General features: G+C 38.4%; 1 protein-coding gene across 2 annotated transcripts in view; it reads left to right on the top strand.

The window, feature by feature from the left end:
• Positions 1 to 18,582, top strand: part of LOC117962749 (RNA-binding motif, single-stranded-interacting protein 3) — a 379,650-nt gene that overhangs the window by 103,886 nt on the left and 257,182 nt on the right. For both annotated transcript variants that reach the window (XM_059022898.1, XM_059022899.1), the window contains one exon: positions 14,834 to 15,007. In XM_059022898.1, the coding sequence (XP_058878881.1) occupies positions 14,834 to 15,007 (174 nt within the window). The remainder of the gene's footprint in view (positions 1 to 14,833; positions 15,008 to 18,582) is intronic.

Below are 18,582 nucleotides of genomic sequence, written 5' to 3' on the forward strand. Positions count from 1 at the left end.
GCAGATTTACATTATTTTCTGGCAGTCAGGTAAGATTTATTTATTTTTGGTTGGGAGGTTTTGCACAGTGCTCTGAAGGTTCTAGACCAAATGAACGGGAGCTCTGTTATGCATAACAGTAAAGTGATGATGTTTCAGGAGCTCAAATTATCTTTCAGGTAAGGAACACTAAAAATAAGGAGTAAATATGGGCAAATTCTTGTATGGTGGTACTGATTCCTGTTAATATCAAAATTATATAACATGGTTTATCGAATGTGTTCACAGAGTCTGTTTAGCTATAGTTAATGCAGTTTTCAAGTTAGTCTCTCTGAAGTCTTTTTTTTTGTACAGCACTGTCACAAAGACGGCCGGAGTGGGTGGTGTCAGACCAGAGCCAGGAAGTAACACACAGAGACTTGGATTTTGGTTAAGCTGAGCGCGTGATATCGCTCAGCATTTAATAAACAGAACAGAAAATAAAAGGTTTTAACACAAAACACGGGACACGGCACTTGCGCCAAAATAAATAGACAAACAAAACGTACTAAACACTTAACAAACGGTGCACGGAGAGACAAACAAACACGGTGAGTACAAATAAACAAGTATCGTGCTGGTCCTACCAGCACGTAATAGCAATTGATATTTAAACTTTTATTTCTCCTTCTCTCTCACCCGTTCTCCACTCTCGAACACCCAACCACGAGTGAAAGAAAATGTGTCTATATATACTGTTGTGCTGGGATTCAATTACTAATTAATTATTCACTTGAATCCCAGCACGTGAATTAATTCTGTGCAACCCCGTGCTCACATATTACATTTAACCAGCACGTGAAGTGATTTGTGCCCTCCTCGTGCCTAAATACAAATCTACACTTATTAAATCACACGTGAAACACAGACCAGTTTATATCCCGTGTACCAATCTATACACCAACATTAACACACGCACGCAACATACAACACATAACACACAATTGCACACAGGGGCGGGGCACATTGCCACAAGCACTTCACATTACCCCTAGTGTACTTCATATTACTTTTTTATTCATGTTTCAGAGTACTGTAAAACTAATGGTTGTAGTTTAACGCTGTGCGCAAAAGTAACTAGCTTATATATTGTATTTTAATTACAATGATCGCTTCCAATGTTCATTGCAGACTTTCCCTTCAGTTTACAGGTTTTATGCAATTTTTAATTGCCACGGAGCACCATTATGTGCGTTGTACGTATGCAAGGCAGCTAGTTGTGCAATACAAGAAGTGAATGACAAACCTGCAAAACTAATATTTATCTAAGTTAAAACACTGATGACTTTTTTTAAAACGTCAGTGTTTTAACTTAGTAACCACAAAAATGAAAAACAATCCTACAATAAAATGTACAGCGCTGCATATCAATTTGTTCAGGAGAATGTCCTTACTGAAGTCAGGGAGGTGAAATTTATTTTATTTTTTAATTTTTTCATGCAGCATAAAAAAAAAAAGCAAATTATACACTGGACCGCTTGTGTAAATAGTTTTTGAGTTGAGTATGTTTTTGGAAAAAATAAAAAAGATTAATTGGTTAGTGTGATTCAAGGAGTGTTTGAAGATCAGAGTTAAAGGAGAAGCCATCAACAGGTACGGAAAATGTTTCATTTAATTGCCATAAGGAGGGTGATGTACTGTAGCCAAGATTTCTTCAGGGTGGATTTCCATTTTCATTTTTTTTTTTCTACAGGCCACACTCGTGACTGATTATATGTATATAAATATATTTGTATTGGTATTTGTAGTTAATATTAGTACACCAATCCCAACCAGACCTTGATGCATTCTCCAAATAATGTGTGCAAATTCACAGATATTTTTCTATATACCCTTTCTAATGGGTGTGATAATAGGGGTTTTATGTTCTAGGCAGCAGAGTCTTGGCAGCATGACACTAGGTGAACAGCCGCCCCAAACATAAACCATCCACGCCTGTAACTGATTAGATCATTTTGCTATAGTCACAACCGCTTTGGAACAAATTAAGGATCTTTTTTTATGTGTACTTAGATTACCTGTATATACTATTGAGTTGAAATCTTTTAAAAGAAATCCAGATAAGCTTGTTATCTGGTGGGGGGGGGGCTACTTACATACCAGTAGCTGCTTGGATTTCTTTTCAAAAGTGTTTTGATCAGCTGGACAAAAAGAAAACAGCAATGAAGAGAAAACTGTTTATTAAAAAAAGACAGAGAGACAGTTTCATGTTTTGAAATTAATATATATTTTGGTGCGACATCTATTTCTTTCAAAACTGCACATTTGAGACTCAGGTGGCAAATGGCAGTGCATGACAGGTAAGGTTTATTTCTTTTTTTAGCTACAGACACTCTGGATGCTTTGATTCCAGTTCTTTGTCTCTTAATTTATACTTGCTCTCATAGATAACTAGGCTCTTTACCTTCATCACTGTTCAAGCCATGCAAGCTCCACTTCTAATGTTTTCATTAAGTAGGCAGTCCACTAGTAAACACTAGGGGAAAGTAATCATTTTGGGGTCGGGGTAAAATTGTTCTGTTAGGATCCAGTTGTAAATGTCCGTGCAAAGTTGACAGCTCAGAATAAGGGTAGCAGTAAAGCTGCAGGGAAATGGGTCAGAGAGTAGTTTGGCAGCAGTGCTACAGGTAAATCACAGGAGGAATTTCAAATGAGTGATTTATTGATTTCAAGGGGGTGAATTGATTCTGGCCCCAATGGGACTTGATTTGCAGTTTAACCTCATGAAGATGGACCTGAAAGTATCTGCTTGTCGTCAGGCGAGTGTGGTGTGATGACAGTGTCAAGGTCCAAACAGTAGTAAACTCCCAAAACGTCTGTGTTTATTTAATACAAACAAAAAAGAACCACCCCTCTACCAGCAATGGCATTGGGGGGGACACGGCTGGTTTGCAGGCCAAAACAAAACAATAACAACAATCCACTCCACAGTTCCCATGCATGAAATGTGCTCTTGCTTTCAGCGGGGTGGTGGGTCGTGCTTGTGTAGTGCTCATTTGGTTGGGCAGGCTCTGTGGGTGCAGCCACTGGATCCGTCCTGCTCTGCGAAACACAAAAAACAAACACGTAACAAAAACAAACATACACTGCTCCAGCCGTATGTTACGTTTCAGCGCAAGGGGCCGTACTCGGGCAACTGCATCCCCTTTGCACCACCAAACTCCTCCCTGCAATCAGCCAGTTGCCATGGTTTATCCAATCGCTGCCTGACCCGTATCTGATCGCAATGGAGTTGTTTAGAGTACTAGCAGTTACGCACTTTTCCCAAGATGGCCGACTTCTGGTTTCCGCCCACCGTCAAGTCAACCCGTCTACGAGGAAGCGTGCTACCAACCTTACCCGGCGCCCTTTCCAATCGGGTGGGAGATTTACAGCATCAGTTCTTTCTCTCTTTATCACACTGCTATATAAAACTAATAGTTGGTTTAACTCAATCCAGTAAGGCCTCTCAGTATAGATGACTTCCAAAAACAAAATCTTGATTTCTTTCTTCAGACTATAATAATATTCTACCATTTAAACATTTCCATTTTTAACTGTATCCTTCCATACACTGACCACATTTCACGTTGATTCATAAGGCAGAGCATCAAAAACAACTATGAAATACTACTAATGAAATGACAGCTGTGCAAAATGTAATATACTATTTGTATTACTTGCACAGTGCATCCTATAACATTAGATCACAGCTATAGTACATTATTAAACACATCATTTTGTGCTAGCAGGTTACCAGTGAGTCACAGTACTCCTATTTAACATCACAATCCAGTATTCATCCTTCTGAAATGCAGAACATTCACTTTAACCTCTTAGGGTACCCTAGTCTATGGTACCCTATGTTTACACTCATCAACCCAGTTCCTTAGAAGTTGGTTGAGGATTGAGTCCTTTAACAGTAGAGCAAGGAACAGATGTGAGGTTGTCTGTGCTTCTCTGTATCTTTGCTTTTTTCAACTGCAATCACCAGCAGGAATCTGTGAGATCGTTTTTTTTTTGTATCCAAGCTCGCAGGCTACTGGTTTGAACACAAAGCCACAATTGCTCTAAGATGGGGCAGAGGCGATGAAACACAAAAGGCAGAGAACATTTTGTGAATCACCAATGAACCCCATGCTAACTTCCCATGCTAACTTTTCCCTGCTGTGTGGCCCATTTATGTGTGCTTGAAGGTCAAAGTGTCGTAGTCACATACAAAACCAAAAAAACTTCAGATGACTCTATTGTGACTTGTTACTTGTAGAGGATAATGGATGTGTAGACTTTCTAAGGCCTGAAACCCATTACTAATTACTTTTGGAAACTTAAGTGGAATTCCAGAAGTCAAACCATCAAGGATGTTATACTTGTGATTCACATCCCTTCTTTTTTGTAGTAAAACCATTGGCTTGAGATCAAGTAATGAGAACACTTGCACTGCCATGGAAAATATTTAGAGAGGACAGAAAACTGATAAAAATGCATGTGGTTTGGCTTGAATACTGTACCTGTAAGCCCCTTTAACTAAAATGCATCTGGTTTTTTAACATTCTTCCCATAAATGTACTAAATGTTCTTGACAGCAAACAGCTGGTACTGTTATAATGCGTATGTTGAATCTCAGACGAGTGTGTTTCGCATTTAGGTTTAATAGGACGGTGCTTGTTAAATAATGCCAGGCTGTCTCTGGAGTCCTGTAATTGGTAATCAACTTAACTGTGTAATACTCTGTTTGCAGTGCATGCTAAATATCTTGTTTTAAATATGGGAATTACACTTGTGCACATCTGAGTAAGGCTGTGTAGGGTACGGGTCATTACAAACCCCAAAGCTGACTCAATGCAGTAGCAGTTCATTACCGAATGGAAAGACATCTGTTGCAAGTGCGTTTCTGCAAAACGGGAGATCTGACAAAGAGTATACACTTGGTTGGCAGGGGCTTCTATATAAAAAAAAGAGTCAAAAGTTATGACTACTGGTCATTCTATAGAACACAGCTGCCAGATCTGTGTTGTCCTCCGGCACTATAGGTCTGGTGGCATCGCTGTGGATCTGCAGTGTGAAAAATGATGGTTTGGCAGGAGCACGTTTCAGAGGACGCGTGTTCCAGTCGCCGTTTCCCGACTCGGCGGGGCGGTTGCGAGCCGTGAGCCGAGGATACAGATAATAATTGGGCATACTAAATTGAGGAGAAAACCGGGGTAAGAAATTGGCGACGACTAAATTAAAAAAAAAAAAAAAAAAAAACTGGCCCACCACCATATTACCAAAATCATGTATCATTCAGTGTGCAACTGAGGCTGTGTCTGCACAAGTGCAGGCATTATCTGTTCTTGGTTGTCCAGGATACGTTTTGTGTAAGCAGCTGAAGTGGACAGAGACACAGAAGCAGAAATTATTTTATTTGGGGGGGGGGGGGGGGGGGGGGTCTGTGGTGGCAGAGCTATTCACTCGGCCAACACATTCAGGATGTGAATGATTCAGGACATGAGTACTGCTGCGGCCTGGAAAATTGTGATGTGATGTTTGGCAGGACACTCTCAAATAAGATGTCATGAATGGAACTGCATTGACAGGTTTGTACAGTTTATGCTGGAAAATTCCAAAATGTGTCACTCCAGTACCAAAAACCTAACCTTGAAACTAAGTGTATTAAAAATTTGATATCTGATAGTTTCAGTTTCTTTTTTTTAGTCTTGGTTGGTCCCTGTGGATCCTTTTTTTTTTTTTTTTTACAAAACTTTAACTTGAGAGTTATTTAACATCTGTTTGTGTAAATAAAGTTTGTTATTTTTCTATTACATTTTGACCCAACATGAAAGGCCCAATTCAAAACCCACATACCGATCAGCAAGTATGAAGATCTCTGTTCCTGCAGTCAAGCCAATCGCCTGCTGAACCCAAACAAAGGATGTTATCAAACTACTGAACCCTGGAAGCAAGCCTGGTAATTCTCATGGGGAGCTTGACTAGTTGGGGTCACTGAAGTGTGATGTGATAAACGATCCCCATCTGATTTTCATAGCCAACTCAACACAAAGGCCAATGCAGTGTAGCACTGCCTATGGGACCCTCAGCCAAGATTGGCAACTCAGCATGACCACGATTCGAACCAGCAAGCCCATGTGACTCACCTAGTCATTACTAGCCATTAGCGGAAGAGTGTAATGAATATTATTTAATACGTCACAAGAAACAAAGTAGCATTTGATAATTTTGTTTCTATTAATTTTTTTATTGTTTTATTTTTTGGGTTGTCTATTTTTGGGCGGTTTTAGCGAAATGCTGCAGGTTTTTTTTTTTTTTTTTAAATGAAATCTCTGCCATGATTGACACAACATGATTAACATAACACATCCACTTAGAATCAGAGTAAGAGCAACACACACACACACACACCCTTTCGATGACCTGTCTATATATGTGAGACTGCAGTGTGTTAATTTGGCTTTGGCCAGTTTATCTACATTTTGTATTGGCAAACCTAACTAGCAATATGTTATTTATTACAGTAACGCAAAAGTGCCTTTAAACAAAGTTAATTGTGTTTCAATACATGTAAGCAGATATATTATGATCGCAGATTAAAAGCACTGTTGTCCAAGTCTTTACTTTGTCATTAAATGCAGAATGAAGAACTAAGAACGCTAAAACAAGAGCAGAACATTTTAATAAATGGCTAGTCTGTATTAATGTTAATACAGTTACGAATAGTGATTGTAATAGAGTCTGTCCTGCATTTATTCTTTTATAAATTATCGGTTAATCGCTTACTAAAATGTTGCACCCTCGTTTGTATGCAGTTTCTTCATTCTGCACGCACCAAAACATGTACATTAACCCAATTCTAGCAACTAAATGGCTAGCAGGGATCAATCGAATTCTTAAAGGTGAAAAAAACATGGGGTGGGGACGGACGGGGACACAGAAAAACAACAATCCTACATATAATAATAATATTTACTAACAGTTTAATTTAATAATAAGTTATATTTACTAACCCATAAAAGGGAAATATTGAATGTATTAGAAAGCTACTTGTTCACAGTTAATAAATAAAATGACCCCTTAAAATGTAGCATAATTAAGAGGAACTCCCTTATAAATAAAAAATACAAAGCTTTAGATTCATGCTAATTTTTTCAGTTTCCGTTGTATTTAATAAGTAATTTAATAGAGTGCATCTTTAAACAGTGAAAGTAAATAGCTAAGTAAAGTCTTTTTTTAGGGTGACTAATTGCTGATCCAAGAGAAACAGCCAGTGGCTTCTGCAAATACTGCAGAGTCTCAGTAAGACATGCAAAAACAACGAAACATTAACAATGCTTCCAAGTAGCACCCGTGTTGGAGGTTAGTGCCAAAAAGAGAAGGACAGAATTGAAACAAGCGTTTCTAGTGCAAGTTACACTATAATGATTATTTTTATTATTATTTGTTTATTTAGCAGACACCTTTATCCAAGGCGACTTACAGAGACTAGGGTGTGTGAACTATGCATCAGCTGCAGAGTCACTTACAAATACATCTCACCCGAAAGATGGCGCACAAGGAGGTTAAGTGACTTGCTCAGGGTCACACAATGAGTTAGTGGCTGAGGTGGGATTTGAACCGGGGACCTCCTGGTTATAAGGCCTTTTCTTTAACCACTAATCATAATTATTATTATTATGATTTCTTTCAGGAAGAAGTAGGCAGGTTTTTGTAAAAGTACTATAGTTGTTTTTCATTACAAATGCTAGTTGCAGTTCGCATGGTTGAAAGGTCGCCACTATCTACAGGGTATTTGTAGGGTATTATATCTTTATTGGCAACATGCCATAATACAGGAACAAATTACCCTTCTCCTTCCTAGTTTACAACTCACTCTGTATGTAAGCTACCCTCAATCTGTATGCACATTCATTCCCATTCATGTCAGTGCACTCCATAACCTAATGGTGATTTATTTACTCTTTACTATTATTATATAACTCCACCCTCCTTCCACCTTATCATGGAAAGTCTGGCATCGCTGTCATTGCAGACTTGCCATGCCACCACCACTGATTGTCGTGTTTTCATTACTTTACTTGCATACTTATTATGCAGTAATTTTTCGAAAACAAAGACGGTGCGAGCGAGTGTCCATTTTAAACAAGAAATTAGATGTCCATTTTAATTTAATAGTTTTAATAAAATTAAGCTTACTAGCATGCATTTTTAATAGCAGTGATCAATATATTTGCTTTGTATTTGTATTCTTAAATGACAATCATAAATCATATCATTGTAAGTGGTTACCACCCCCTACAGCTATCTCTAAGCAGAAAACATAATAAAACATTTTTAAAAATGTAAAATATATATATATATATATATATATATATATATATATATATATATATATATATATATATATATATATATATATTGTATTGAATAAGAGTGAAAAGTTTGCATGGTTTCTTAAGTACTTTATAATGTTCCCCAGTGTTCGAAAAAAAAAAAAAAATACACCATTTCCAAGATGTAAAACTGTAAAAAATAGAGTTTTCGTGATTTTTTAAGAAAGAGAGTTAAAGGGTACATAAGGACCTTTTTATTTTACTGTGTTACATGTTCCCATGTGTTGCTACAACAGTTTACGTAAGGTGTGTGTTGTTTTAATTATTATAATTTTTTTTACATTTTGACCACTTTTTTAACTTTTAAATTGCATTCCTTGCCTCAAGATGGCTTCCATGTACCCACATGGACCTCTCAGAACTACGTTTTCCATCATCATCCTGCTCACATATGTAACTGAGATGGATTTACCAGTGAGCAGGAGAATGATGGGAGACTGCTCCATCAGGCACGGGGGACCTCATGGCATACCGACCCACCGAGCCTGCAGCTTTGGGTCTGGCACTTGAACGGCTGCATTTGAGCATTCTGGGACTTTCCTACAGGGTTATTGATACCCTGCATAAATACCAGAGCACCATCCACTCATTCCTAGTATGGGTACGGGTCGTGTCTGCCTTGTGGGTTTGACCCCATGACCAGTCCCATGGCAGTAATACTGCAAGTTCTGCAGGACCTGTTTGACGAGGGGAAATCCCCCTCTACATTAAAGGTCTATCTGGCAGCTATTTCCGCTTACCATGTCAAGATTGTCTCTCCAGGAGCTCACTCCCTGGAGGAGCAATTTTTGAAAGGGGCTCAGTGGCTTCAGCCACCTATGAAGGACATTGTTCCTCACTGGAGGCTAAACGTGGTGCTTAATGCACCTATGCAGCCTCCATTTTAGCCCCTGCATTTGGCTGAACTGAAACTTGTATCATTTAAAGCGGCTTTCTTGCTTGCTATCAAAGCGGGTGAGTGAGCTGCAGGCATTTTTTATTGCGAAAGCATGCTTAATTTTTACAGATGCCAGGACAAAGATTACGCTCTGTACCAATCCTGCCTTTTTGCCGAAGACAATCTTGGCATTCCATGTCAACCAGTCTGTGGAATTGGAGGCTTTCCATCCACCTCCTTTCCAGTCTGACAGAGAGCGACAGCTCCATACGCTCTGCCCAGTGCGGGCTCTGGCATACTATGTTGATAGGACGAAAAGTTGGAGGCAGTCCGAACAATTTTTTGTCTGCTATGGCGAAGTCCCATGGTCAAGCCCTGTCTAAGCAACGGCTGTCCAAGTGGCTAGCAGACACAGTGAGGACTGCCTATGAGATGGCAAACTTGCCCCCTCCAGAAAAGCTCACTGCCCATTCCACCAGGGACATGGCCACTTTGTGGTCTTTGTTCCAGAGTGCATTTGTCAAGGACATATGCAACTACTCCCCATACCTTCACTAGGTTCTACAGACTAAATGTAGATCCTCAAAACCCTGGCTTTGGAACTAGTGTTTTAAGGGTGGCTTCCCAGTCTACCTTTACAACACAGGCATGGAGGTGAGTTTCTCCCTCAATTTGTTTGCCCTAGCTACTTGTTACTGGGGTTCCGTATGGTAACCCTCAAGGCAGCCTCTCGGCTTAGCTTTGATGCTTTCCAGACATTCTGTTGCCCTTGCAACAGCTTTGGTATACTCACCCATACGATAATGGTTACATTTTCTACTTGAAAGGGAACGTTAGGTTATTATCATAACCCTGGTCCCCTGAAATAGAATTGTAACCATTAACCGTCCATGATTGCAACATGCTTGAAGGAAAAAATGACACTGAGTGTGTGTGCAGTCCTATTGTACCCTCAGGGGCAGGGCATGACTGCGCCACAGGCTCGCTGAACAGCTTTGGCATATCTTATTCATTATTTGGTGAACTTTACTTAAATTTTTGTTTTTTTGCCATACCTCGCCTGTGAAATGTACTAAAAATGACTGTGCCAAAATTGTAGCCTTACCGATAATAAACCAAAGCTAAAAAAATTACTATAGTTATTGCAATATTCTTTTCGAAAAGTAACAACTCTCGGAAGAAGAGTTCTTGAGAGAGTAATAGTGTTATGCAAATTGGGCGACATCAATTTCATGTAAAAAAAAGTAATTATTCTAATTAACAAATATGCACTTTTTACACGTGGTATAGTATATTTAAGCTTTGTCGCTTTTTTAGAATGGGAGTATTAACCTATTAGATTTTTAGATTATTTTGAGTCCTTAATACCATTAAAGTGTTATACAAATCAATAAAATACCCTGTACTGTATATAAACGAACATGAAATTATTATCAAAGCCGTATACTCCCTCACACAGTAAACATCTGTTAAAACTACAGCCATCAGCTACAATAATGAGAGAGCTGGGTTCCCACATGCTTCCGTGCTATTTAAATGGTTTGCTGAATTTGGCCCTCCAAACATTCCTTGTTGCTGTAGATGCCCTGCATGAGTTTCTCTTATTATGTTGTTTTTGCACAGGTTATTTGTGGTTCTGTCCTCCACTACAATATATATATGTAGCCCCCAAGCACACCATTCACAAGGCAACTGGTTTGCTTGCAAGAAGCTTCCAAAAACTGATTGTATGCTATTCTCAGAAAACATTGATTGATATGTTTTCAGGCAACCTTTTATATTACAGGCTAACTTCACTATAACAAACCCTTCTTATAATGAACACCCGTTTTTAATGATCCCAACAGCAAGAACCGATTTTTTCAATGCAAATTAGCCCTATTAGAACGATCATGTACAGGATCGACCCGGATACAACAATCTCAGTACTGACTGATACTGAACTTTCTCCAGTGTCAAGTGTGTTATTGTCTCAAAGACCATGGTTGACTAATTCATAGATAACGTTAATTCAAAGATAACCTATTGTAGTACAAGTCATGCATGATGAATGCAATTGTTGCCTGTCAGTCATCTTCACACAAACTGCAACCAGGCAACGGGCGTGAGGAGCAATCTACCCTGGATAGTTGTTTCAAGAGAAAGGACATGTAATTACTGTATTCAGCATGTAAGTGTACATTCTTTCCTTTTTCATTTCTTTACTGTTTTCTCTTAAACATACCACGGAGGGGGGATTATGTGGAAACAGGTTCAACAAGATCCCGCGTGCCTGTGCCGACATTTGAAGTCCAACTCCCAAGTCTCTCTGTCTTGTAATGCGGTTACCCACATGTGACACGAGTACCTTGTCACAATACTGTTTAAATGTTAACCAATGTGAAGGAATCTTTATAAAAGTAATATATATTCAATTCAAATTTGCCATTTTGTCATTATTCTGATACAGAAAAACACCAAACCCTATTATAGTGAACACAGTGATATAACAAACATTTCTCCAGGTCCCAGGGGGGTTTGTTATAGTGACGTTAGCCTGAATGTAATGTATTTATTTATTTGTATATATTTTTTCCTCCATTGATGTACATTGCAGTGTAGTGTGCATGTATAACCTGAGCTAGAGCAATGTGTGGTAAGTATATAGCGGAGGGATTTTATGCCCCTTTTACATTGTGTAAACTGTAAACAGTGTAAAGGCCGAGGCTAACTGGTTGCCGTTAGTTCCACAAGGTATAATTTGTAAACAGTGTATTAACATTGAGGATAACCTGCTGCTTTCAACATGTAGAGTAAATCCCACACGTTATTTTTAATAATCATTTAGAAAATCCACTGAGCAGTCTGAATGATTTGTCTCCAGCTGTTTTTTTTAATTTATTTTGTTGCAATCACATAATAACTGACATCTAAGTCTTTAATTTAACCATCTGATCTTGCTTTGCCTCTTGACTGTCTGCAATTCTAGTTTTTCTTTACATATATTTTACCATGCAAGACTAAGGTGACAAAATAGAGCCTCCTCAATACTTATTTTGTATAAAAAAAAGTCTTAAATTGGTGTAATCCCTAGTGAAAAAATTAATATAATACATGTGTATTTGAAACTGCAGCATATTCAATAGCTATGTGAATACGTTTTGGTGCCGAAGTAAAATCGCAAAATCTCAAAGGCCTTTCAAGTATGAGTTTCTTCAAGCATAAAACCCCAAAGCTTCAACCTAATATTTTTATTTCATGTTAGCTGAAATTTTGTAAGACTTGAAGTTGATTCATGGGCTGTCATTGAATAAACAAACTGATTATGGTGAATGAAACACACATGTGTTGGATTAATGTGTGTGTGAGTACTGGCTTTGTGTACAGCCACAATAATTTTGGTGTTTTCTCTTTTTACATTTCACAACGCAGTTGAGTGCTATTAAAGCAAATAGGCCTGGAGCAATATGCCATTTTGCCAAAATGACATTGTGTTGGAGACAGTCTTCAATTCATTCCATCACTTTATCACTTGGGTGGGGTAACCAGATTACTTGGAAAACCATGGGTGTCCATTTGTAAACTATGCACCAGAACTGCATGATCTTAAAAATACAATTTGGGTACGATTGCCAGTGTTTACCTTTTGAATTTGAGAATTTTGCTTGGAAGACAAAAAAAAAAAAAAAAAAAAAAAAACCTCTGCCACTGAATTTGATTGACTTAATGTCACACACATTTACTTCATCTACCAGGGACAGTGAATCACCCAGGCTGAGAGAAAACACAGTGGGGTTTATATAGGTGGATACAAGAACTTCAAATACACAAAGCACTATGTAATTCAACGGGTGCCAGATGCCTCCAGGGCTAAATGCTGTTCCAGCACCAGCAGAATAACTACAAATAACCTCATGCACCCCCTTTAAACAGCCAGTATGCTTTCCTCCTGCTTTAAGTTTCCACCAGTCATAATTCTGTTTTTTGCAATGACCTCATCATTTTGTGTGACTGCCAGAATTTAAATCAAGCACTGTACTGATCAAGCTCTGGATTCACAGTAACTGCAGTACATTAATCTGTTACTCAGAAAAGTTGAGTACTGCAGTTTTACAGTATTTGCATGTTTTGTCACCTTTATTGGGAAGCTGTCTGTTCCACCATTTTTATAGCCAGCATATGTTATGTGTGAAGTTACTATTAACGCCATCTAGGTAAAGATGTAGTAGTTTCAGTTTTAGTTCTTTACACTAGTTATAGTTAAACAATTACATTATCTGCTGCATTTAGACACACACTCATGTTGGTCATTGTAGCATCAGGTGGCTCAATAGGTTTAGAATGCTTGCATTTTGTTTTCAAGCACAGTACTTGTCGAATGCCTTCAAATTTCAGTTCATGCCAGTCAAAAAAGTTTGCTTTGGTTAAAAATGGCTGACATTAACTGCTTCTATTACAAAATCATACATCCTTAGGGATTTATTCTTGTGGATCTTAACCCTTTTCCACTGTGCTTTTGAGGCTTTGATTCTTTTCTTGCACAGCTTTAGTTGTTCTCTTGTTTTAGTTCATTTCAAAAGCAAAGGAAGGCGGTTCCTCATAAACTTTTCTGTTCTGGATATTGCTTTGAAGTTGCGATTGAATATCTTGCTCAGCCCATCTATTTGACACATCACTCCTTTCTTTACAAGCTAATTGTTTACTGTGATAACTATCTTATTTTTGCGGTGCATTTGTTGGAGCAGCTTAGCCACTCTGTGTGAAGTGTGTCAGTGTGTCACTGCTCACATCGTGGTGACCTGCTTCTAGTCTTTTTAAACCACATTATTTTCTTCTTATCGTTTCCTTTTCTATTTTTTTTCCTGACTAGAAAAGTGTATTATGTATTTCTTGGTGCTGTAATAAATGTGAAGTCATTTTTTTAAAGGTAATTATTTTATATAGTATTTTCTTATCAAAGCTCACCCATCATTAAACAGTGCTTTTCAGTTTACTCCAGGTAGTTTAAAAATGTAAACGTGGCAGCCTTATTTAAGAATTGAACTATCTCCAAGTTTGTTTGAAAAAACACAGCTAACAACACGTTTGTTTCTTTTCTTTAGTTCAACTCTTAAATAAGGCTGCTTTTTAAACTAACACACTTTTAACTTTCATATACAACGTTATCATAATTTTGTCTTGAAGAGATCAAGAAAGACTTGGTATTTTAGTTTCTTGTAATATACTATATTGCATTTATAGTGTTACCACATTGCCGATGCTGAATCCTGGGATCCTTTAAGAACCTGACTTGACAAAGTTATGGGAACAATCACTGAACTAGGAACCAGATGAGCATTGATGGGCCGAATGGCTTCCTCTCGTTTTTTAATGTTCTTATGTTGTTATTAAGTTGATGAATACATTTGAAATATGTGAAATTTGAGCAGCCCCTTGAAATTCAGTACAGTAAGCGTTACAAAATTCACCCTTTAACAGGGTTATGGAAGAAGCTTTTCAGTGCACAGCTTCAAGGGGCAGGGCTGAAGGAAATAGAAGAGGTTGGCGTGTAGGTCTGACATTGATGGATTTATTTTGTTTCCCCCTTTTACAGTCCAGCACTGCAGTGAGAGCGTACCAAAGCAGTAAGTCGAGAGTGACCATGAGTCCAGGCTTTACCTCTCAGTGGAACAGTAACCAGGCTGCCTGGAACACCTACAGCTTTCCTCGGGCCAGCCTCCACTACCAGTCCCACGCTAGCTACACTTACTGCGCTGGCCAATCTTATGTAAGTACCCCACACATGCACTACTAGTCTCTTCGTTGTACTTGTATGTAGCTTTGGACTACAGTACAGGTTCCAAAACTCTCTCTCCGGCCCATCTGACTGGGCGCTGGTTTGCACAAACAAACAAAAAAGAAAGAGAAAACCGCCACACCTCACTTCCGTGTATTTATTTATTTATTTAAGTTGTGGTTGCACATATGTATAAGTTTGTTTTTTAGGTATTGCATTTTTTAACTATTCAAATGCGATTTGGGTTGAGCAATTTCATTATATATTATACATACTGTATACATAAGTAAATACAAATTATTTATTAAATCTAAAGACAGAAACATACTAAGGGGTTGATTGATCAGCCTTTAACATATAAACCACAGCTGGATGTTATTCAAGCATTTTACAGCAGTTGTGAACCGCCTATTTTTAGTGGTAATCCAGGGATCACTGGGAATAGATGGTTGATGCAATCCAGCGTGATTCCGTAGAGCTGTAAAATGTTCCAATAAAATCCAGCTGTGGCACATCATACAAACTGTATGTTGATCCCTAAAACCTTAAGCTTTAATGTTGGGCATCTGAAAACTCAATATTACTGTGAGGAATGCACCCCTAAGTAAGGGAAGTCAATAGCAAAAACTTCTGGCCACACTTCACAACCAGAGTGGTATGGACCACAAAACCATGTTTCAGAGTGCACTGTTTATAAATAAATATTTATAAATACATTCACATGGTTAGAATCTTAAAACTGGCCAACTTATATCGGTTAGCCACTGAAGGCCAGTGCAGGTTATTGTACTACATTATTATTATTATTTATTATTTATTTCTTAGCAGACGCCCTTATCCAGGGCGACTTACAATTGTTACAAGATCTCACATTATACATTATTTCACATTATACAGATATCACATTATACATTATTTCACATTATATAGGTATCACATTATTTTTACATACAATTCCCCATTTATACAGTTGGGTTTTTACTGGAGCAATCTAGGTAAAGTACCTTGCTCAAGGGTACAACAGCAGTACATAGGTACATAGTCACAGGATTAAACAAACCTATAAAGCAACTCTGCAGTGACTTGCATTTTAGTATGGTGTGCAATAAGCCACCATGTGTGCTGCCTTGAATTCTTCAATTCTGTATGTGACATGTTCATTGTATATCACAGTCTTGTGAGTAGAGCTATGTAAGTCAGCTGCCTTGCCATTCTGAGGGCCAGTTGTGTGGCTGAGCCATATAAAATGTAATAAAAGCATTTTTTTTAAAATAATTGACATGTGCCCATGGAAGACTGGGAGCTTGTATTCTCATAATTTAGCTGTACCTGCTGAAACAGTGCACAACTGCAGAACATCTGTATATTTTTGAAGCATTAGGCAAGGTTGTGTGTCTCTGCTTTTCATGTATCGTGGAAAGTGATGATGACAGCCTATCATGAAAACAAGACTTGAGCAATGCAGTTTACAGTATCAGGAGTCGCAAAGGAGTCGGATACATGTTCCTGTATGAGACATAGGTCATACATCAGTGCTGCTTCCATGGTTTACAAGCTGTTGCTTTGTTTTGGGGGTTTGCATATGTTTAAGTAACAGGAGCAACAGCCTTTCATTGCTACAAAAAGTAAAAGTTAATCACTTGAGGTGGGAGGTCTGATCACAAGCCTTATCCATGTTACAGATCACAGATCTTAGCTATGAAAAGCTTACATTTTAAAGTGTTACAGTCCAGCACTGCAATGAGAACATACCAAAACAGTAAGTACCCTTTTAAATATAGTAAAAGTGCAGGGAAAACGTGGGAAACCGCAAAATGACGGTGCAAATGTAACCTAGTAAACTTTTATAAGGGTGTTCTATAAATTTCCTGGACGGAGTCTATCAAGATTCTTTCTTGCTGGTACTGTTTCAATTTGGCTAGATTCTCAAACATATTTACTGTAAATCATCATTTACCCATTTTTTTTCTGGTGAAAAAACTTTCAGGAAGTATTGAAAGGTCCCTCGGGTCATAGAAGAACGCAAAAAAAAAAAAAATATATATATATATATTTTCTGAAGTACTTTATAATGTTTCTCAGAGTGTTCTGAAAAAAGGACACCATTTCCAAGATGCTGTTACAAAAAAATGTTTTTTTTGTGAATTTTTATAGGAAGAGAGTCAAATACAGCCAAAAAACACCTGGTCCTGGGGGAGCTTCCCACTGAAAAATGCTTGGTCCTAATTTCCCCTCCTTTAGTACATCTTATTTATTTGAAACATTTAGGCAGGATAATCATCTTCTTTCAAGGGCTTTCAACCTATAGGTATGATAGTTTAACAAAAAATAGTTTACCGTCATGACGTGCAATTTCCCCATACTAATGCATTGAACTGATTTTTGGATGCAGTTTAAATATTTAAACTTTAATACATCACCCTACTCTTGCAAAGTAAACACATTACAGCCTCAGAACCTTGGAGGACTGAACAAGGCCAACATGAATTGCCTCTGATGTATCACCCTCACCACAGAGTTTAGAAAAAAATAGTTGTAAGGTAATTACTTCTAGCAATTGTTGCTAAGGGTATTAAAACAACCATAAATCAGCGCAGAAAAAAAGAAGCATGGATATTAATCTCATTCAATCCTGTGGTTAGAAGAACAACATAGTTTTAATTTAATGTCATGTTGTTTAAAATGAATACCAGTCATGGAGTTGGAGGACATGCTAATTTACAGTAAAGATAAAGTTGAACCAAAACAAGACTAAAGCAATGCAAAACTTCTTGAAAACTATACCATGTGATTACTCTGTCTCTAGATGATTTTGTAAACAGCAAATAGTAATTTAATTTTAAAACAAAATAAACCACTTGAAGAAATAGGATACATATTTTTCTAGCATAGTGTAGGCCACATAAAATCACAGCCCTTAATGGAGTTTAAACTGAAAGCCATTTTAGCTTGTACACGGGGAACAAAACGCTGCAATCTAATAAAATACAAATAAAATCTACTTGCATGTAGGGGCTCCCGAGTGGCGCATCCAGTAAAAGCACTCGCTAGAGTGCAGGGTGCGCTCTATAGCCTGAACGTCGCAAGTTCGTGTCCAGGCTATTCCACAGCCGACCGTGGACGGGAGCTCCCAGGGGGTGGCGCTCAATTGGCCGAGCGTCGCCCGGGGGGAGGGAGGGTTAGGTTGGCCATGGTGTCCTCGGCTCACCGCACACCAGCGACCCCTGTAGTCTGACCGGGCTCTTGTGGGCTTGCCTGTAAGCTGCCCGAGAGCTGCATTGTCCTCCGACGCTGTAGCTCTGAGGCAGCTGCACGGTGAGTCTGCAGAGTGTAAAAAAGCGGGTGGCTGACGGCACACGCTTCGGAGGACAGCGTGTGTTCATCTTCGCCCCTCCCGAGTCAGCGCAGCGGTGGTAGCGGTGAGCTGAGCCTAAAAATAATTGGGCATTTCAAATTGGGGAGAAAATAATAAAAACTAATAAAAAGAAAAAAAAAAAATATCTACTTGCATGTCTAGCTAATTATCTTCATAATAATGGCCTCAACAATTATTCAAAACTAGTGAT

The sequence above is a fragment of the Acipenser ruthenus genome, chromosome 4 (assembly GCF_902713425.1).
Source record: "Acipenser ruthenus chromosome 4, fAciRut3.2 maternal haplotype, whole genome shotgun sequence".
Classification (NCBI taxonomy): domain Eukaryota; kingdom Metazoa; phylum Chordata; class Actinopteri; order Acipenseriformes; family Acipenseridae; genus Acipenser; species Acipenser ruthenus.